The sequence below is a fragment of the Gorilla gorilla genome, chromosome 19 (genome assembly GCF_029281585.2).
Source record: "Gorilla gorilla gorilla isolate KB3781 chromosome 19, NHGRI_mGorGor1-v2.1_pri, whole genome shotgun sequence".
NCBI lineage: Eukaryota > Metazoa > Chordata > Mammalia > Primates > Hominidae > Gorilla > Gorilla gorilla.
The window spans coordinates 16,137,605-16,159,286 of NC_073243.2; the positions used below are offsets into that span (position 1 = coordinate 16,137,605).

A 21,682-nucleotide genomic window follows, 5' to 3' on the forward strand; every position below is an offset into this window, starting at 1 on the left:
CAAGTTCACGCTTATCTACAAAGCATCTACCTCTCACCGCACCTTCCGGGACCACAGGATTTAACGCCTCACCGCCCGATGACGCACGAGGCGGAAAGGGCAGCGACAATGCTCGCGCGTCCCCTCCCGGCGATCCGGAGCACGGCAGCCCCGCAGCGCGCGGCCACTCCTCGCTCCCCTCAGGAGCTCGTAAGAGCCCCGCGCTGGGCCGAGGCGCGAGAGCACGCGCAACGCTTCCTGGGAAATGTAGTTGGATGTCGGATTAGAACTACAAATGCCGGTACTCACCGCGCTGCAGCCCCGACCGTGAGGGCGCTTTCTGGTGAATCTGAATCTCGTTTGTCTGTGACATGGGGAAAGCTGTCCAAGCCCAATTCCATTTTCACAAGAGGCTTTCTTTTTGGAAACATGATAGCGGTCTCGCTGGTGTGCGCACGACGAGCCTTGCGGCCGCGGCTTCCTCCTGCGGCGAATCTGCCGTTGCATCACAGTGGCTAGTCTCAGGGCCCGCAACGTGACGCCTGTCGAATCTGCTGCGGGGAGAAGGACGCGAGGGTTGCTTGGGCGGCGACTGTCATGGCGGCGGCCGCCCCCAATGCCGGGGGATCGGCCCCTGAGGCAGCGGGTTCCGCCGAAGCTCCGCTGCAGTACAGCCTTCTCCTGCAGTACCTGGTGGGTGACAAGCGTCAGCCCCGGCTCCTGGAGCCTAGGAGCCTGGGCGGGATCCCAAGTCCAGCCAAGAGTGAGGAGCAGAAGATGATCGAGAAGGTGATGGAAAGCTGCGCTTTCAAGGCTGCGCTGGCCTGCGTGGGAGGTGAGGCCGGGCGATGGGACCCTTGGGAGGCTGAGGGCCTGGATGGCAGTGGGGATCTCTGCCGAGAAGACCACGCGCCTGGGAGGCGAGGGACTGCGGGCCTTGACCTTGACCACACCCTCGCCTCGTTGGTGAATCGGGCGTCACCTCTCCTGCCCCCTCAGGTCGTCTTTCCTGATGAAAATTGGGTCAGAGAATCAGTGCTGTGGTTGGGGCCTAAAAGTTATTACATGACATCCTGGCTAACACGGTGAAACCCCGTCTCTACTAAAAATACAAAAAATTAGCCGGACGTGGTGGTGGGTGCCTGTAGTCCCAGCTATTCGGGAGGTTGAGGCAGGAGAATCGCTTGAACCCAGGAGGCGGAGCTTGCAGTGAGCCGAGATCTCGCCACTGCACTCCAGCCTGGACGACAGAGCGAGACTCCGTCTCAACAACAACAACAAAAAGTTATTACATGGGTGACTTCATTCATCCGTTCATTCCCTTAAATTCACTCATTCTCTTAAATAATTCTTGCAACAAATTGTTCCTAAGCAATATCACGTGCCAGGTGAAAGAGACAAGAGCCTGGTCTTCACGGGGCCTGTATTATACTATGTGGAGAAGAATGTTGAGCAGGAACACTGCAGAGGAAGGATGCAGACATATGGAAATGCACATGCAGACGACTCTAGGGCAGCGGTTGTTTGAGGTTTGAAAAACTGAAAGACCATTGTGACTAGACAGCCCCGAGCAAGGAGAGACGAAGTCTGCACTTGTCCTTCTGTTTTTCCCTTAAGTTGAAGGGGAGGTGCCCATGATTTTATTAAACTCATATTGACCATGAGGTCATGAGAGGGCATCCATCTGGACATGTCCAGCCGGCTCAGGAAGGAAAGATGTGGCAGCAGTGTGGGATTTGCCATTAGGTAGCTGTGTGGCCTTGGGAGAAGTTGCTTAACCTCTCTGAGCCTCAGTTTATAGAAAGGAGAGGCTAATAGCATCTGTCTCACTGGATTATTGTGAAGAATGAATGAGGCTGTGGCATACTGGCATGTGATGCTCAGTAAAGCATTACTGTGAATGTCACAGTGGCCGAGAGAGTGATTTGCAAAGTTGATAGCTGAAGTTGAGGGTGGCTGGTTTACATATGAGAGAGTGTAGAGAGAATAGAGGGTTAAAGATGGAATCTTGAGAGATGTTAGGGAATGAAAGGAGGAAGAAATCTTAGAGACAGAGAAGATGATGTCAGTAACATAGACCCTGGATTGTGCAAAACCCTCCACCAGGCAAGTGGAGAGTTTGAGTGGCAAGAGGGGGGTATCCTCTGCACCGGTGGTCATCCAAAAGTATGGTCCCTTCCAGGATGATCCCAATACAGCAATCCAGAAAACATGCCAAAGACACCTTCATCTCTGTGTTTGCTTCTAGGATTTGTCTTAGGAGGTGCATTTGGGGTGTTTACCGCTGGCATCGATACCAACGTGGGCTTTGACCCTAAGGATCCTTACCGTACACCGACTGCAAAAGAAGTGCTGAAAGACATGGGGCAGAGAGGAATGTCCTATGCCAAAAATTTCGCCATTGTGGGAGCCATGTTTTCTTGTACTGAGTGTTTGATAGAATCTGTAAGTGTCTCTGCCTTCTGAGAAATCCTTGCTGGGGCCACCATTTCATTACTTTTAAAGAGAAATTGCTCTTTAAAAGTCATTTGAAAGTTGTTACTAGAAAGCAGACCAGAAGCATCAGATACATTCTAGGTTGAACTTCCATAAAATAGTCCCTGTGGCAGACTTTTTGTGTGTTTACAGTATGGGCTTGCATTATTTTTTACTTTTTGTAGGCTAGAAGTTAGCTAATGATTTTAAACGAGACTTACTGGAGAGCCCCTTGAAGAAATTTTGATTACATTTCAAATGCTGGACTTGGTTTCAGCACTCTGGTGCCACCTGCAGGAAGCATCTATGAACGCATACTCTCTCTCTCTCTCTCTCTCTCTCTCTCTCTCTCTCTCTATATATATATATATATATAAATACACACTGTATACTTAGGAACTGTATTTTCAAGAAATATTAGGTTTCCTTTGGGTAGGGACTGAATGAGCTAATGAGCAACCCTGCGTATTCCTCCTTAATGGTCTGCCTTGGCTTGTTTCTTTGGCTCTAACATGTACTTCTCCGCCCACAGCACCGGGGAACATCGGACTGGAAGAACAGTGTCATCAGTGGCTGCATCACTGGAGGGGCTATTGGTTTCAGAGGTTAGTAAACGGCTCTCGAATGCTTTTTCTCTGTGGCCTTGGACAACGTGCTGAGGTTGTCATTTCCAAACACACGAGTGTTCCAGGGACACTTGATCTTCTTCCCTCTGACAAATAAATCATGTTTGTTTCTGTGTTAACTCGGTTTTGGAAACTTGCTAGGATCTAGATTAGGGTTTCCCATCGTTGGCACTACTGACATTTTCGACCAGATGAATCTTTGTCGGGATTGGGTCTGTTTTGTGCATTCTAAGATGTTGAGCAGTATCCCTGGCCTCTACCCACGAGATGCAAGTAGCACCCCCGTCCGTTGTAACAACTTTTTTTTTTTTTTTAAGAGACCGAATCTCACTCTGTCGCCCAGGCTGGAGTGCAGTGGCACGATGTCAGCGCATTGCAACCTCCACCTCCTGGGTTCAAGCGATTCCCCTGCCTCAGCTTCCCAGGTAGCTGGGATTACAGGCACCCGCCACCATGCTCAGCTAATTTTTATTTTTTTATTTTTTTAGTAGAGACCAATTTCACCTGGTCTCGAACTCCTGACCTCGTGATCTGCCTGCCTCAGCCTCCCAAAGTGCTGGGATTACAGGCATGAGCCACCACGTGTGGCCAACATTTTTCTCAATAATTCTAGACAATTGTCTTTTAATTTTAGATATAAATTATAACAGTAGTGTCTTTCTGCCCTTGGGGATTCTGATTTCTACCCATTGAATGCTAAAAGTACAGATATTCTAGAAATATTAGATTATCAGCTGCAAAAAAAAAAAAAAGAAAACCAATTTGCTGCCTCTTCTCCCCGTTGGCATGTCCATTCAGAGCGTGGTGGAGGGCCTTGGTGACTTCACTTTCCTAGAAGCAGCAGTGTTTTATCACTGGGCCACTTTCCATCTGTCATGCCCTAACTTACCCAGAGCAAAAAGCCGGTTTTCTCATCTTCTGAGAGACAGGATGATTTGCTGTCATGAAACCTCGTTTTGCTCCTCAAGCACCATTTATGATGACGGAGTGACTTCTCCTCCGGTCGTCCCATTGTTCAGCTTCGCCAGGGCCTCTTTGAGAAGCTCTGCTGTCTCCAGTACTGCTTTGATCACCTTCCCAGGAATGTATTCCATAAACAAATCAGGGTCAAGGCCATATGCTTTCGTTTGATTCCGAGGGCTGCTTCTCTCAACCAGTTTCCTGCCTGCAAGGGGCTATTTCCCAAAGACTAGAAATACCCTTTGAAGGAGAAAAGCTAAACAAATGTAGTTAGATAAAGCGCACTGGATTAGATCATATACACTGCTTCATTGATGTCTTCCAGAGCTGTGATCGTTTGAATGACTTACAGTGCTTAAGCTCATTTCATGACACTGAGGGTGTGCCAACTTTCCGTGAGTGCCTCGTGACCCAGCAGCTGTCACCACAGGTCATGTTCTTTCTGTTTGTTTGACAGCTGGCTTAAAGGCTGGGGCCATTGGTTGTGGAGGTTTTGCTGCTTTCTCTGCTGCGATTGATTATTACCTCCGGTGAGAGTAATTGCCTGCAGGGAAGGACGATGCCAGCCCCGGATCCGGGCTGCTCTCTGGAGGACAGTTTCTGTACCACACCAGGGCCTTGCTTCAGGGCCTGAAGACATTCATTTTCCCTCATGTCGTTGGTATTCTGAGGGAGCTGCCTGGCTTCTCTGCCTCCAGCCGTTGGGGCAGCCACACTTTGCTGCTCCTGGACTCCAGCCAGCCTTCACAGAGGACGTCCCGTGCCAGATTCTCTCACAGCAGATCGGGAGACAGGATGTTGACATATAGGAATTCAGCTCCACAAAGCTTCAGGCCTGACCACAGCGGGCCCTCTAGGTTGTTTGGTGTTGTGGGCACAGAGGTGACAGTGTCTCTGCAGGCACTCAGGAAGCTGTTCTACCTTGGAACTCCATGCAACTATCTGTCTCGCATACCACGGCAGGGCAAGGCGGACTGATGCTGTCCAACCACTTATCTCACTTGTTTTGTGTTCTGCCATCCTTGTTTTTTTTTTTTAAAATACACCCCCCTCCCCCACCGCCACACACCTTGCAGTTCAAAAGGTTGGTTTATTTGTATTTTATTTTCAAATTCCCTATTCCAAAAATAGTGCCGGGTGGCCCAAAGATAACATCTGAAGGGAAAGAATGAGAAAGCTCCCGGGGAGGTGGGGGATGGGGGCGCTGAGGCAGGGTTGTTAGAGGACTGTGTCATCCTCACCAAGATCATTACATCTGCCAGGGCCTGCCTCAAGAAGCCCAGCCCAGCCTTTTCCTGGGATGCAGTGAAATCCCATCCATGAACTCGATGGGCCCCTTCTAGAAAAACCCTCCTGTGCCAGCCGAGAGGCACACACTGGCTTCACGACGTGACCGATGGACCAGTCCTGTGCTGGCCGAGAGGCACACACTGGTTTCACGACGTGACTGCTGGACCTGGCCGAGCTTGAGGCCACATGTGAAGGGTCCTGCTGTGGTCATCTTGGTGACTCGGTCACAGCAGCTACTGGCCAAGATCAGACGTCGCTGAGGGGCTCTTCACCACCATCCTCGTTCTCCAGGGTCAAGGAAGTGTTTTAACATGTCGTGTTTTCGACTTGACCTTGTGGTATTTTTCTTGGCCTAGTTGTGTGCCATGGATATTTAAAAAAAAAAAAAAAAAAGCCGTCTACAGTTGGGCTTCAGCACTGGTGCCGCTTTACCCTGGTGCTCTGTGGGGGGATGACACTGCTGGAGTCAGGCCTTTGCTTTTGGGTGGGGCACAGGCAGGTCGCTTGGCGGGGGCCACACAGTGCTGGGCACCTTCAGCCAGTGGTGATGAGTCTCCTTTTTCCTATAATACGGTAATTCCTCTACCCTTTCTTTTTTTGCCTTCTTCCTCATCTGCCCTGTCTTCTGGCCCACACACTCTTAACCAGCGTTCACACTCAGCGTACATGGCCTGGGGGCCCAAGTGTGTGTACATGAGTGATGATGTCAAACCCAGCTGGTAACACCTTCCTTGGGCCATGTTTGCCATTTCCTTGGAATGAATGTGAGTTCCTGCTCAGGGCTCATGTCCTTTTACGGTGATTTCTATATAATGCCCCTCCCAGTCTCACAGCTAGGAGGCTTCATCACTGCTAGGCCAGTTGGAGCATTCCCTAGAGCTCAGAACAAATTGTTTCCTCTGCTGTCCCTAAATATAGGACACCTACAAGCACTCTGAAGCAAGGGCAGACACTCCCACCTGGTACCTGTCAAAGTCCTAGGATGCCTGGGATCTTCCATCTTTCAGTCTAGCACGTGGGACCAAATACAAGAGATGCTGCCCTCACAACAGCCTTGGAAAAGATGAGCGCCAGGGCTGTCAATAGCCATCGGTTCAGTAAGCCAGTCATTGTCCACGCTGCCTATTCACTCGAGAGATGAATAGTTTCCTGTTTTCGATGGCTGCGGAGCCAGTATGAGCTCATAAACCAAACAGCAATTTTCAGAGACATCTGTTCCTGATCTTCAGAATAAACTCAGTGTCCAGTTGCTTCGGCTGGTGGGAGCCGATATTCACGCCACTGACTCTCTCAAAGGGAGGGTGGGCCCTCGGAGACTCAGCTTCTCTGACAAGCAGATTAGACCAAAAGGCTGCCTCAAAGATGTGCCACTTTGAAGGAAAGCGTAGAGAAGCGTTTACATAAAAGAAGACGCTTCCTGTTCAGTGGACAACTTCATGCCACTTTCAAGGCACACTGATGGGCAGGTCCCAGGTGGGACATTTGTACTGTAGCAGCACATGGCAAAGGCGAGCCAGAAGCAGCCTGGATGCTGGCTGATCCGGAGGCCTTTGTGAAGAGCAAGGAGAGGGCTCCAGCCCACCTCCCCGCAGCTCTGCCCCAGCCCCCATGGGCCACAGGGAGGCTCAAGGGGAGTAAACTAGGTAAACAGATTCCTGGAAACTCACATCTGGATGCAGCTGGAAGAGTTAAATATTTACATTGGTGGCTTCCCTGGACCACTGCGAACACAAACATCCACACCACAGGGCTGAGTTTTGTGCAAATGTTGGGGCTTTGCATTTTTTATTAACATTTTCCTCTCACATGGTTTACATCAATTTATAATAATCTACATAAGTTGAAACAGAACATAGACAAAAAAATATATCCTTGCCAACTTATTAAAGTCAGATATTCATGAAGGGTCCCATCCTACCTGTGTATCAGCAGAAACTGGCAGCCATCAGCCATTGCCCAGCAAGGACAGGCAGACCTGGCGTTTCTTAGCCTGACTCCTGCTGGGCACAGTGACTGGAGGTTCCAGGCTGCACAGTCCCTGCTCACAGAACCCTTAGCCTGACTCCTGCCAGGCACAGTGACTGGAGGTCCTGGGCTGCACAGTCCCTGGCTCCTGACTCCTGCCGGGCGCAGTGACTGGAGGTTCCGGGCTGCACGGTCCCCGGCTCACAGGAGAACCTGCTGGGTGTTTCCTTGGTGCAGTTTAGTCCAGGTCTGGCACCTGACCCTCCCCACTCTGGGGGTGGGATTTATAAATATGAGCCTTTGCATTTCTCAGCCTTTGCAGCCTTCCTGTAGCCTGTTCTCACGTTGCCTCAGCGAGCTTGGGGCTGTGGGGCTCCCTCAGGCTGAGACGCGAAGGTGCCCAGTCTGGGCCATGACTCACTCTGCCCCTTCCTGTCCATCGCTTTGGAAGCAAGCAGGAGCCTTCTGTGCCACACACCGACACTCGGATGCCAGGCAGGGACCTTAGGAAGGGCCAGGCGCTGGATCTTTAGACTCAAGTTCACCGCCTTTCCCAGGGAGCAAGGGCTCCTTGCTAAGCTGCTCACAGGCAGCCGATGGTCAGTACTTCCTTCCTCTTGGGCATGTCTTTGCTCCGTGCACAGAGTATTTACTGTTCTGCCCAAGGCGACAGGAGTAAACAGGGTCAAAAAGGGCCTCTCACCGCGCACGCGCTGCAGCGTTAGGGCCAGCAAACCCTTCTTTAAGACTCAGCCCTGAGCACAAGCAATGGGAACTGAGCTCCCCAGCCCTGAGGGCCCAGAAATGACGCTCTGCCACACAGAAGAGCCGGGGAGCTGTAACTGGCTATACGTGGAGCCCCTGGAGCTGCATCTGCTCTCCTAGGCCGGCAGCCGCAGCTCGTGTGGGAAGTGTACGGTGGGAACACACCTCACTCCTTCCTAGTACCGGGCAATGCGTCTGCAAGTCGGGTCCCTGCTCCCTGGCGGGTGCCTACAGCACCAACAAGGAGGCCCCAGCAGAACCCAGCCCCTAGAGGCGGCTGTCTGCTTCCCCACTCTCCCCACAACTTCTGGAGTTCCCAGTGTTTACCCAAAAGGCTGTATCCAGAAGCTGGGGTGGCACCACAATGGCTGGCCACCGTGGGCCTGTGCCTTTGCTTCCCAGGTCCTGGAGGACCGTGGCAGTGCTCGGCTGTGGAGTGTGTGTAAAATCTAAGGCAAGAGTACGAGGTCCTGCGGTGCCAGGGAGCTCCTGGCTGCAGCCTGCCTGCCTGGACACCTGCTTCGGCCACATCAGTCACCCTCCAGGAAGCCTGGCCCCTCTTGAAAAGCCCCCACAACTCGCTCCTAAGAGCTGAGCTGCCCCCCCGCGACCCGGGACACCCAGCGTGGCATGTGCGTTCCTCCCCCGTTCAGCCCGTGGTGTTTCCTCAGCAGCCTGACCGCCTCCTCCCCCATTCTCTCCTGACCCTCTGGCTATCTCGATAGCAGGTCACCTGTGAGTCTTTACACTCAAAGGAAATAGAACAGCAGGGAAGGGAACTGAAAAGCAGTAGAAGAAACAGTCAGAGATGCCTCACTGATAGGCAGGAGGCCGAACAGGTAAACCCCAGAAGTGGAGATTCCCAAACGGAAAATTCCAAAAATGGGCGCTCCAGCTCTGTGCTAAGCTGGGGACGAGTGTGAGTGTGTCTGCTTGTCCAACATTTGCACAGGCAGCAAGGCAAAGCAGGTGTGCTCCCAAAGGCGGAGGTTGAGGAGGGGCCGGCAGCGGCAAACGGCAGCATCAAACGGACCGCTGCTGCCCCGGCAACCCAGGGCCTCTTCAGAGCTTTCAAGGCGATGGAGCGAAGACCAAGGGTGCACATGCATGCAGGCAGGCTGGGAAGGAAGAGCGGGTGGAGGAAGACTGAGGGGAGGCTGCCAGGAGACCGCCATCTGGGAGCAGGGCCAAGAGAGAAGCTGGCAGCAGTCACACAGCGCAAAATGAAAGGCCTTGGGCTGGACTCAGGCGGAAAGAAAGTGCTGGAGGAAATGAAAGAACAAAGCGGGCTGTCTGTGTGCCCACGCCGGGCCGGTCACTACCTTTTCTGCCTGACAAGTGTACATAAAACAATTCCCGAACAGCACGGAGCATCAGACACAACTAGAGGTATGGAGGGCAGGAGGTGGGATGCGGTGGTGAGGCTGGGGCTGGGCAGCCGGCTTTGTACAAGGTGGCACAAAAGACGTACGCATTCCAGTTCTTGGAAGCTGGCTTCCCTCGAGTCTGGAGTGCTGGGTTTGGGAGTTTTCTATTGCAGTCTTTCAAGTCTGAGTTGGACCCCGGGCTGGAGGGGCTGGCTTCACCACCCCCTGCAGCCGCCCTGCCTCGGGCTACACGTCGGTGGAGAAGTACAGTGTGTTCCGCTTGAGTTCTGCGAAGGAAATGGGGGGGTGCTGCAGGTAGTAGAGGAGGACCTGGACCTGTGGGGAGACAGGAAGGTGGAGGCTGGGCTCCCGGTCCTTGGCCTCGCCGTCGACGTGCGAGAAGACATCGTCCTTGCTTGCTCCAGCCTGTGTTGCCCCTCCCACTCCCTAGACTGGCTCTGGCCACCGCCCCTTCCTGGGGAGCCCAGGTGTGTTTGCCTTTCTGCAGCCGTGGAAGGCGCTACGGGGCAGAGGGTGAGGGGCCTAGGGCCACTTCCCCAACCTGGCCATAAGCTTCTGCTCTGTCCTGAGGCGGCCACAGTCTGGCCCCTGCTCTGGGTCTTGCAGGAATCCCAGGGAAGCCTCCTGCCCTTGGAAGCAACCTCAGAGCTTCCACCCATGAGGACAAGGTCCCAGCATCTCCCCACCCCTGGGCTTGCTTTCTGAGACCGAGGCTCTCCTGAGAATGCAGCTGGCATCTCTGGGCCCTGATCTAGGCTCACATGTTTGTTTTGGCCTGGGAGGGGCAGAAGTGTCTGCAGTCCTGCCTCCCTGGTGACACCCCATAGCCCATCAACCCAGCTTCCCACGAGGGAAGAGGCGTGGGGATTCTGAGCTGTTCTCTCTCCTCCTAAGGGGCTGGTCTCACCCTCCGCCAGCCACGGGCCCAGGCGGTGCCAGGGGTACCTGCGCCATGATGTCATGGGACCGTCACCCTCTGCCAGCCACGGGCCCGGGCGGTGCCAGGGGTACCTGTGCCATGACGTCATGGGACCGTCACCCTCTGCCAGCCACGGGCCCGGGCGGTGCCAGGGGTACCTGTGCCATGACGTCATGGGACCGTCACCCTCTGCCAGCCACGGGCCCCGGCAGTGCCAGGGGTACCTGCGCCAGCCATGATGTCATGGGACCGTCACCCTCCGCCAGCCACGGGCCCGGGTGGTGCCAGGGGTACCTGTGCCATGACGTCATGGGACCGTCACCCTCTGCCAGCCACGGGCCCGGGCAGTGCCAGGGGTACCTGTGCCATGACGTCATGGGACCGTCACCCTCCGCCAGCCACAGGCCTGGGCGGTGCCAGGGGTACCTGCGCCAGCCATGATGTCATGGGACCGTCACCCTCCGCCAGCCACGGGCCCGGGTGGTGCCAGGGGTACCTGCGCCATGACGTCATGGGACCAGATGTCCGCAGCCGAGGTGAGGTGTGCTTTGCTCTCCACTTCTGAGGGTCTCAGTAACGTGGGTCCAAACACGGTAGCCAGGTTGTGAAGTGACATTTTGTTGATGGGCTCCTTCTCGGCAACCCTAAGAAGGAGAAGATGGGGAAGAAAGAAGCCCTTCCTCAGCAGCCACTCGGAGCTCCAGGACCCTTGGCCTTCGCTGTAGGAGCTCCTGAAGGACTCCTGGAAGGGGTCACCTCGTCTCTGTCTCCTAGGAGTGGGGGCCTCCCCCGGGGGAAGGGGACTCATCCAGGAGAGCAGGGCCCCAGCCATGTGCCAGTGTTCTGTGCTAACATCTCCAGCTGCTGGGTCCCCCTGAACTGATGGTGAACTGCCAGAGCCAGGGAGCCCACAGATGCCAACTCCAGCTCCCTTGCCTGAGAGCAGATGCTGTTCTGAAAACCTTCCCTGGAACAACTCACACTCGCCGCAGTCCTTTGAGGTAAATATGATTATCGTCACCCCCATCGTGTAGATGAAGAAACCGAAGTACAGAGAGGTTAAGTGACTTGCTCAAGGTCACACAGCCAGCAACTGGTGGAGCTGGGATTTGAACCCCGGTAGCTGCCTCCAGGACCTACCGCTCTGTTGCTTATTCACGTGCTAAGTGGCCCAAAAGAAGAGTTAAGGTGGGTGGGGCAGGGGAGAAAGGCAGGCAGGGCCTGGAGCCAGCAGGAGTCACTAGCTAGACCTGGGGCTCTGCCAGCTGTGCTGGGCCAGGAGCAGCCCTACTTCCAGATGAGCCCGGGGACTGTCCCCCCGTGCCTGTCCGGAAAGGTCGGCCTCGTGGGACCCAGGGCTGCCTCCTATGCCTCTCCGTCTGCCTCGTGGGACCCAGGATTGTCCTCCCTCTGGATCCTCCCCTGCTTCTCTTACTCAACAGGCCAGATGCTCTGCGATGCTTCCCTGGGGTAACAGCAGGAGCTGCCATCAGGGCTGGTGTCCAGGCAGGCCCAGGGTCAGCAAACATATCAGAGGGCCTTTGGTTCTCCTTCAGTCTCAAAAAATGTTTCTGGGCTGAGACCCACCCACCCTAAGCAGCGCCTCTCACCCTCAATACCATCATTCCCACCCTCCAGGCAGGAGCTGTGGCTGCGCCTGCTTTGGAAACAGGCAAACAAACACTGTGATGCCAACAGGCAGCTGTGCAGCAGGGCCAGCCCCTCACCACACGCGCGCACACGGTCCAGCCAGGGGCCCAGATGTGGGAACAGACTGTGCCCAGTTCCCAGGGTGGAAGCCGAATGAATTTTCCCTTCCCACTCCTCCCCACAAGGCTTGCCAAATGCTTTCGGAATTGGTTGGGGCTCTGGTCCTGGCCAAACCAGAGGAAAAATGTTTCATGATGGGAAAAACAAGACACCAGCCCCGGGCGCGTCCAGGTCTCCGCTGGCTCTCCCGAGCCTGGCCTGGCTGAGCTGCAGCGGGGGGCCTGGCCCTGAGCTGGGGCTGAGCTCAGGGAAGAATTGTTCCGCAGAGCAGTCTGAGGGGGCTCCCTGGTCCTGGCGTGCAGGTGGGTTTAAGGGACGCCCAGGGACCACCTCCCCACACAAGCCTGAGGACCTCTGAACTTTGCTACAAGTACAACCAACTTTAGCCATTCTTGGTTGGACCTGACTAGAAAGGGTGGTGGGAAGGCAAGAAGGGTCTGAATTTAGGATCTGGAAGTTGAGGGCTCTAAGGACAGGTCTGCTACTAACCCAGGCAAGTCTCCGCCTGGTGTGGGGACTCAGTTTCCCTATGTCTAGTGAGGTGTGGGCCAAGACCAGTGGGTTTCACCTTTTTTGACTGTGGCCCACAATACAACCCATGCTGTAACACAGTCCACACGTCTCTATGTAATTGAAAAGCAGCACCTGCACTCAAGGCTTGCAATGTATCCTCCTGCTGTCTGTCCCCCACTGCTGTCCATCCCCACTGCTGTCCATCCCCACTGCTGTCCACCCCCACTGCTGTCCACCCCCACTGCTGTCCACCCGCCCACTGCTGTCCACCCCCCACTGCTGTCCACCCCCACTGCTGTCCACCCCCCACTGCTGTCCATCCCCACTGCTGTCCACCCCCACTGCTGTCCACCCCCACTGCTGTCCACCCCCCACTGCTGTCCATCCCCACTGCTGTCCACCCCCCCACTGCTGTCCATCCCCACTGCTGTCCACCCCCCCACTGCTGTCCACCCCCCACTGCTGTCCACCCCCCACTGCTGTCCACCCGCCCACTGCTGTCCATCCCCACTGCTGTCCACCCGCCCACTGCTGTCCATCCCCACTGCTGTCCACCCCCCACTGCTGTCCACCCCCCACTGCTGTCCACCCCCCACTGCTGTCCACCCCCCCACTGCTGTCCACCCCCCACTGCTGTCCACCCCCCACTGCTGTCCATCCCCACTGCTGTCCACCCCCCCACTGCTGTCCACCCCCCACTGCTGTCCACCCGCCCACTGCTGTCCACCCCCCACTGCTGTCCATCTCCACTGCTGTCCATTCCCCCACTGCTGTCCACCCCCCACTGCTGTCCATCCCCACTGCTGTCCACCCCCCACTGCTGTCCACCTGCCCACTGCTGTCCATCCCCACTGCTGTCCACCCCCCACTGCTGTCCACCTGCCCACTGCTGTCCATTCCCCCACTGCTGTCCATTCCCCCACTGCATCTAGAAATGGCTACATACGTTGAATGAACCACCAGTAGGTTGGGACCCACTGATTATAAAACCTGCCTACAGTCCTAATACTATCTGTTCTCCATTTCATTTATAGAAGGCTGAATTGACACAATGAACCACTGGTAGGTCGGGACCCATGATTATAAAACCTGCCTGTAGTCCTGGGCTCTCACCCTGCCATTCTGAGCATTCTGTGGTCAATATTTGAGGTTACTACTGGTTACGGGACCCAAATATTTCTCAAAACAGAGAAACATGAGTGCAAGAACTTGGAAAGCAAACTCTCACTCCCCACAGACAGCCCGACGGAGGCCAGCGCCCAGGAGGAGGGACTGAGGAGGTGGGGTTGGGGCCCCTCCCCGTTACCTTTTCACGAGGAGGGACTGAGGAGGTGGGGTTGGGGCCCCTCCCCGTTACCTTTTCAAGTGTTCCAGCAGGAAGAGGAAGGTGATGAGGTTGGGGTCGGGCAGGGAGCGGAGCAGGTGCATCATGCAGTTTTCCTTGGCAGCAGGGTCTGACAGGGCTGTGGGAGAGAAGGGCCAGTGTGGCGTTTGGCTCCTGGGGCTCCCCGCCAGGGCCCCTGTGGTCGTGACGCTGTGGGCCCCTGCGGGAGAGAGCCCAGGCTTCCAGGCCTTTGGGGAGCAGACCCCGTGGGGGAGGGCCTGGTGTCTGGGTGGGCTGTCAGCAGCTGCTTCCTCCAGGAGGCCCCACCATGACTGGTAACTCAGCCAGGAGGCCGGCTGGTGGGAGCAGACCCCCTTCCTGCAGCTGACTGCATAGGCCTTGGGTGCTGGGGCATCCCCTGTCTCATAACAGGACACCCCCTGGTCTGTGTGGCTAAGGTTAAGTCAGTAGGGACATATCCTGCCAGCGGTGGATTCTCTTTCTCCACCCCCTCTGCTGCTGGAGCGTGGGTGCAAGCAGCCTTCCATGGGGGGCTGAAGCTCCAGTCTGCCCCAGGAGCAGAGAAGGCTGAAGGGATTCCTTGGGGCTGGGTTTGGCCCAGGTGGGTGGAGGCGGAAGGCCTGCTGGCCGGGGCCCTCAGCAGAGGTGACGGGACGGTGTGTGGTCCCGCTGGAAGGCTCAGCACAACCCGTCTCGAGTGCCCTATGGCTTCAGCCAGCCTCCTCCTTGGCTCTGGGATGCTGGCTTCTGGCCACTCACCTCAGGGCAGTCTTCCCTGGATGCTCGAGCTTCCAAGCAAGAGGCCAACGTCCAAATAGGAAGCAGAAGGGGCTGCCCATGGGGACATCAGGGGCAAGAGGCAGGCGAGAAAGGGCCCAGTGTCTGCACCAGGTCCCAGCAGGCCACACCTCACCCTCGGACCCCTCAGCCACAGGCCCCAGTGCACTGGGAAGGGCAGCCAGCAAAGGAAGCCACAGATATTTCTCCTGCTGGTTACTTCTCCGGGCAGGGAGTCCTGGCTCAGTCTGGCCCAGCCCAGTCCTAGGAGCCCTCAGGGCCTCACCGATGCCCTCCATGAAGGCTGGGTAGAGTCGGTCCGTGAGGAGCGGCTCGGGCAGTTCCCGGAAGTAGAGCTTGAGCGTCCCGGCGATGGCGTTGATGTCCATGTCACTCAGCATCAGCAGGATGTCCTTGTTATCTGCAGGGGTGGGGCCGAGGTCAGGCAGCCTTAGCCGGGCCAGCGGCCCCGTTCCACCCCCGACCCATCCTGACACAGCCCCCACCCACTCCAGCTCTGGTTCTGGTCTCCCCTGGAAGAGCGGGACGTAGAGAGGGCCCACAGGTGTCTGTGACTCGGCTCTGTGGGTCGGGGTTGGGGGAACAGGGAGAGACAGCCTGGGGGCCATCTGCTGTGGCTGCTTGGGAAAGGGTGTTTGGGGAGTGAAGTCCATCACCCAGAGTTCAGAGCCACATTCATACCATGTGGCCCGCAGCTTCCTTCCGACTGGAACCTCCCCATCGCTAAGCCCCTCTCTGGAAGGCACTGCACACTTTTCACATGTAAAAGCATGTTCCGACAAAGCCTCAGCTTCTGGGCTGCACAGAGGTGCCAACGCTGGCCAGTTCCCAGGCCCCACCCCGTCCTCCACTCCAGGCTCCCCACGGATTCATCCCTGCCTGGCCAGTGCAGGTTTCTTGACAGTGGGGTATGTGGCTGCTGCACCTGAACCAGCAGGAGCAGGGAGTAGAAACCAGAAAGGTCAGGCCTCACCACGGTGGGCTTCACGCAGAGGCAGCACTTCCCCAGAGGGGACCTGGGGCCCTGGAGACAGCAGGTGCAGGCTCAAAGCTCTTTCCCTGCGGCTCACCAGGCACCCAGGAACTAGCAAGAAAGACTCTGGAGTCAGATCTGAGTTTTAAGTCCAGAACCAAAGCCTACAAGTTGGGTCATCCTGGGCAAGTGAGTTGGCCCTTCTGAATTTCTGCAGTTGCTTACCTGCAGCAACGGACAGGAGATTCGAGGGGAGGGGATTACGTGAAAAAACGCAGAGAAAGCACTTGCCACGGGGGCTCTGAAGCAGACCAAGCCTCCTCTCCAGGGAGGCTCCTGGTTCCCCCGAGCTCTCCTGTCCATCCCACCAGCCTGCTCGGACACAGCCACACCCGCCCCAGGTGGGCCTCCCAGACTCACTGGCATCGAAGACGGCCTTGAGTGCCTGGATGTCCGTGGCCACGCCCGATATCCTGTAGATGCCAACCTCCTCGATACCCCTCTTCTCCACCTCCTCCACGCACTGCCGGACGATGTAGGGCACCTTGGAGCGCTCCCGCCTGGGGTGGAGCGTGAGGATGGGTGGAGGGCGGCCCCCACGACAGCTCTCCCGTAGCAACCCCCACCCAGCACACACACACCCTGGAGAGCTTCTAGCATTTGGGATGGAGAGCTGGGGCGGGGGCAGGGGCAGGGCAGAGAAAGAGGCCACCGCACCCCACCCCAGCCAGCCCACCCGAGGCCTGCGGAAGGGGCAGCGACGGACGTGGGCAGGAGAAGCCTTGGGAACTTGGGAAGGTAAGGCCGAGACTCTAGGGAAACAACGTCCCCCAGATTCAGATGCTTGTAGGAGGCCCAGCAGGCAGCCCACACGAGGAGGTGGGTCAGGCCTGAGACAAGGGGCCAGGGTGGTGGTGAACCGGGGGACACGTGCCCTTTCCCGAGGGGCCACCAGTCCCCGTTGGTGCCGAGCCCAAACGCTGGCCCCCGGCTGACAGAGCTTCCCGCTTATTACGAGGAGCAGCCGATCTGGGATCTCACAAGAGACCTTCCAGTGTGTAAGTGCTGGCTCGTGTGCTTCTGAAGTGTTGTGTGAGCGCCTCTGCGGCCCCTCTAGATCCACACCGGCCGTCTGCCACCGCCGAGCTGGGGGTGACTGATTAGGTGCCAGGATGGGCACCAGCGGGGAGGGCTGGGGGGGACCCGGGGCACCGACGCCAGGACTGGGAGACCGGAGGCAGCACCTACTTAGTCACCACGCTGATCTTCACACCGAAGACGCCAGTCTGCTTTTTGGACGGGGTCCTCTTCAGGCTCATGTCTCGGCTGGTGAATTTCATGGAAAATTCCACTTTGATCTGGTTGGGGGGTGAGGCGGGTAAAGATTCCCCAGGGTGTGAGTGCCCGAGGAATGCCCCCAAAACACAGGGGTCCCCTCCCCAAGACTGCAAACAAGGGCTAGCTCACACCCAGGGCTCCCTCAACACAACACCTGCAGGACAGCAGCGGGCAGGGTGTGGGCAGGAGGGGAGAGGGGGCTGGGCTGCGGGGAGGTCGAGGAGGCACAGAAGCCCCAGGAGCAGCCACAGGGCCGGGCTGCCCACCTGCTACACAGACGTTCCACCTCCCGGCTCACCCCACTGATCATTCCCATCCCCGGCTCACCCCGTTCATCTCAATCACGTCCGTGTGCCAGTTCTTGGTCTCCACGGTTTGTGGGTCCAGCTGCAGAGAGAGAATGTGGGTGAGAGAGGTGCCAGCTCGGAGGCCAAGCCAGAGATCTCCCCGTGGGTCAGCACTGCTCAGAGCCAGCTACACAGTCAGGAAGGCGGAAGTGAGCAGCTGGGATAAGCTGATGTTTACCTGGAAATCAACCCTTTGGGGGGAACCTAGCCCCCAGGCCCCTGTGGCCGCCGTGAGGGAGGCAGGGCACACTCTGTTACCCGCCGTGGGGGAGGCAGGGCACACTCTGTTACCCGCCGTGGGGGAGGCAGGGCACACCCTGTTACCCGCCGTGAGGGAGGCAGGGCACACTCTGTTACCCGCCATGGGGGAGGCAGGGCACACCCTGTTAGGCACTCCTGGCTGCCAGCCCGGGACATGGGTATTATTACCCCATTTCGCAGATGCAGAAACTGAGGCTCACAAAAGGTAAGCACCTGATTAGGAGGCGCTCAAGTCCATCAGGAGGGAACCAGCCCATCCACGTGGAGGTGTTGAAGAGTCAGGAGCCCGCGCTCAGGAGGCTGCCTGGGTTTGAATCCTGGCAAGTTTTAAACTCACTAAGCCTCAGTTTTTCCATCTGCAACAGAACCTGCCTCTCTGGGATTGCTGGGAAGATTCAGGGAGAAAACTTGGGTCAAGCCATTGGCTCCCAAATAAGCAAATCCTCCACAGGGGAAGTCCCCAGGCTCGGGCTGGAGCCCAGGGAGGTGCGGACCCCAGGGGAGGTCAGAGGCAACCCTCACACAGGACTGTTCCACATTCTGTTTCTGTAACTCGGGGGCCTTCAAGCCCGTCTGCCTGTGCACCTGCGAACTAATTCTGAGCAACTGTGCACTCCCTGGCACTTTCTGAAGTCAACATCTGAACATTTCCAAGTTTAAATAGTTGCAAAGAGTATGATTTCCAAAATCATGTCAATATTGCCATCCTAAAATAAAAGTGTGACATCATTCCTTCTCATGGATTCAGTGGGATCTAAATACCCCAGCGACGTGATACCCACACTCATCCATTTAAAAACTACACGAGGCCAGGCGTGGCGGCTCACGCCTGTAATCCCAGCACTTTGGGAGGCCAAGGCAGGCAGATCACGAGCTCAGGAGATCGAGACCATCCTGGCTAACACGGTGAAACCCCGTCTCTACTAAAAATACAAAAAATTAGCCGGGTGTGGTGGCCGGCGCCTGTAGTCCCAGCTACTTGGGAGGCTGAGGCAGGAGAATAGCGTGAACCCAGGAGGTGGAGCTTGCAGTGAGCCGAGATCGCGCCACTGCACTCCAGCCTGGGCGACAGAGCGAGACTCCATCTCAAAAAAAAAGAAAAGAAAACATCTAAACAATGTTGAAAAAGAACACAGCTAGAGGGCTAATATTACCCAATTTCAAGGCTTATTATATAAAACTCTCAAAATTCAATATTAAGAAAACAGGCCAGGCACGGTGGCTCACACCTGTAATCCCAGCACTTTGGGAGGCCGAGGGAGGTGGATCACGAGGTCAGGAGATCGAGACCATCCTGGCTAACACAGTGAAACCCCATCTCTACTAAAAAAAAAAATACAAAAAATTAGCCGGGCGTGGTGGCAGGTGCCTGTAGTCCCACCTGCTGGGGAGGCTGAGGCAGGAGAATGGCATGAACCCAGTAGGTGGAGGTTGCAGTGAGCGGAGATCGCGCCACTGCACTCCAGCCTGGGCGACAGAGTGAGACTCCGTCTCAAAAACAACAACAACAACAAAAAACTACACAAACAAGCTGTTCTTTCCCTCACAGAGCTCCTGGATCTTCTCTCCGTGAATTTGTTTCTATTCCATTTCTCCTAAAGAATGTTGTCCTAGTTTATATCTTTATATTTTCAAGTCCTTTATTCACCGTTACATTTTGCTTCCACAAAAAAAAATCTGTATACATTGAAAACAAAAATTTCCAGAGACCACAAGGCTCCAAATATTCAAAATATATTCAGGATTAGTTAGTACCATGATTGGCAGTACATAATTAAAAAGACAGCCAGGCACGGTGGCTCACACCTGTAATCCCAGCACTTTGGGAGGCTGAGGCTGGTGGATCACCTGAGGTCAGGAGTTCGAGACCAGCCTGGCCAACATAACAAAACCCCGTCTCTACTAAAAGTACAAAAGTGAGCCGGGTGTGGTGGCGGGCACTGTAGTCCAAGCTACTACTTGGGAGGCTGAGAGGGAAGAATCGCTTGAACCCAGGAGGTGGAGGTTGCATTGAGCCAAGATCACACCACTGCACTCCAGCCTGGGTGACAGAGTGAGACCCTGTCTCAAGAAAAAAAAAAAAAAAAAAAAAAGTAAGCCAACACATTATATACATTTTATTTATTTATTTTTTTGAGACAGAGTTTCGCTCTTATTGTCCAGGCCGGAGTGCAATGGTGCGATCTTGGCTCACAGCAACCTCCGCCTCCTGGGTTCAAGCGATTCTCCTGCCTCAGCCTCCCGAGTAGCTGGAATTACAGACACACACAACCACACCCGGCTAATTTTTTGTATTTTTAGTAGAGACGGGGTTTCTCCATGTTGGTCAGGCTGATCTCGAACTCCCGACCTCAGGTGATCCACCCGCCTCGGTCTCCCAAAGTGCTGGGATTACAGGCGTGAGCCACCGCACCCGGCCTCATTATACATTTTAATAAATATTAAGTAGCAGAGTAATTTTTGGTGGAATGCTCTCTCAATGAGATGGGCAGAACATTTTTTGCTTTAGTTCGCGTATCTATAGGGTATTATTTTTTGCTAGAGTGAAACGAGGCTCAGCATCAATTTGGTTCATGTTTCTGGTTTTGTTGTAAAGATGTGCAGGTGCCGTGGCTCCCAGCCACAGGATCACTTGAGCCCAGGAGTTCGAGACCAGCCTGGGCAATGTAGGACCATGTCTCTAAAATGAACAAGAAAGATGTGAACAATGAAACATTTTGTTCACATAAAGAAGTAGATGAGGTCGAAAAGAGTTTTATCACAGCCGTGTTACACCATTCTTTAACTTCTCTCCATGCTATCCGCCTTAAATCGCATATATACCTATTACTGAAAATTACTTGAAATGATCTCTCAGGTGAAAATTGAGTCCTTCATCAGTTTTGTGGAAGGCAAAGAACTGGATACCACCCGACTTTTGAAAGGTTCTAAGTGGCCACTAGAGTCTTTTACTTTCTGAACACCGACCCCAATGTTTCTTTTTTTTTTTTTTTGAGACGGAGTCTCGCTCTGTCGCCCAGGCTGGAGTGCAGTGGCGCAGTCTCGGCTCACTGCAAGCTCCACCTCCCGGGTTCAAGTGATTCTCCTGCCTCAGCCTCCCGAGTAGCTGGGATTACAGGTGCCTGCCACCACGCCCAGCTAATTTTTTATTTGTAGTGGAGATGGGGTTTCACCACGTTGGCCAGGCTGGTCTCGAGCTCCTGACCTCAAGCGATCCACCCGCCTCGGCCTCCCAAAGTGCTGGGATTACAGGTGTGACCCACCATGCCTGGCCCCTACCCCAACATTCCTAAAAGCCCCTCTGTTCCCCACCCAGGAGGTCTGCGCAATCCGGGCCAAGCCCCCACAGCCAGCCTCAGGCCTCTCCTCTGCAGAGGACAGGATGGCAAGATGCTGGCTCTCAGGCAGATGGCTTTCTGGCAATAGCACCTATGGCAGATGAGAATCTGCAAACTGATTTCCTGAACACTCTCCTGCCCACGTCGCCCTCAGAATGTCTCTGTGCACTCTGAGGCATGCGTGCCACGGTTTGAACGCAGTTGCTATAACAGGCCACTGTCACCACGGAAGGGAAACTGGATCTGGGTCAGCCTTGGGCTTCCTGCAGCTCGATGTAGGTCCTTCCCACATCTTCTATCACCCACACACCGGCTGGGGGCAGGTGGTACCCAAGCCTCCGACGGGGTCTGGGTCTGCACTGGGTTCACCCTGGGCCCCGCATTTGGGGCCAGCTGTGGCCCAGGCCCTGTCTGTGGCTGTTCCCTGCCCAGAGAAGGGATGGAACCCAGAACAGGAGACAGAAGAAGTCGGGTGTGTGCAGAGAACCAAGTGCCCCTCAGGGAGAACCACTGCTCCGAGCACCTCTTCACACACGGGAAGCGTGAGGCCATCACCAGCCCGGCTGGAGGCAAGGGTCCTACAGGGTCTCAAAGGAAGCCCCAGCTCTGGCCTTACTTTCCCGAAACTTCTC

General features: G+C 55.6%; 2 protein-coding genes across 7 annotated transcripts in view; one reads left to right on the forward strand and one right to left on the reverse strand.

Moving 5' to 3' along the window:
• The first annotated feature begins 244 nt into the window (after nt 1-244).
• Nucleotides 245-5,733, forward strand: TIMM22 (translocase of inner mitochondrial membrane 22). Its single transcript, XM_004058217.5, has 4 exons — nt 245-814; nt 2,228-2,424; nt 2,987-3,059; nt 4,498-5,733. The coding sequence occupies exons 1-4, from the start codon at nt 577-579 to the stop codon at nt 4,572-4,574; spliced, it is 585 nt and encodes a 194-aa protein (XP_004058265.2). The 5' UTR covers nt 245-576; the 3' UTR covers nt 4,575-5,733.
• A 1,348-nt stretch (nt 5,734-7,081) lies between these two features.
• ABR (ABR activator of RhoGEF and GTPase) overlaps nt 7,082-21,682 on the reverse strand; it is a 223,396-nt gene continuing 208,795 nt past the window's right edge. For all 6 annotated transcript variants that reach the window (XM_055367089.2, XM_055367092.2, XM_055367090.2 and 3 more), the window contains 7 exons: nt 17,432-17,491; nt 17,015-17,124; nt 16,187-16,326; nt 15,059-15,193; nt 14,008-14,113; nt 10,864-11,011; nt 7,082-9,763 (listed from right to left, as the gene is read on the reverse strand). In XM_055367089.2, coding sequence (XP_055223064.2) covers nt 9,674-9,763; nt 10,864-11,011; nt 14,008-14,113; nt 15,059-15,193; nt 16,187-16,326; nt 17,015-17,124; nt 17,432-17,491 — 789 coding nt within the window. In that variant the 3' untranslated portion in view covers nt 7,082-9,673. The remainder of the gene's footprint in view (nt 9,764-10,863; nt 11,012-14,007; nt 14,114-15,058; nt 15,194-16,186; nt 16,327-17,014; nt 17,125-17,431; nt 17,492-21,682) is intronic.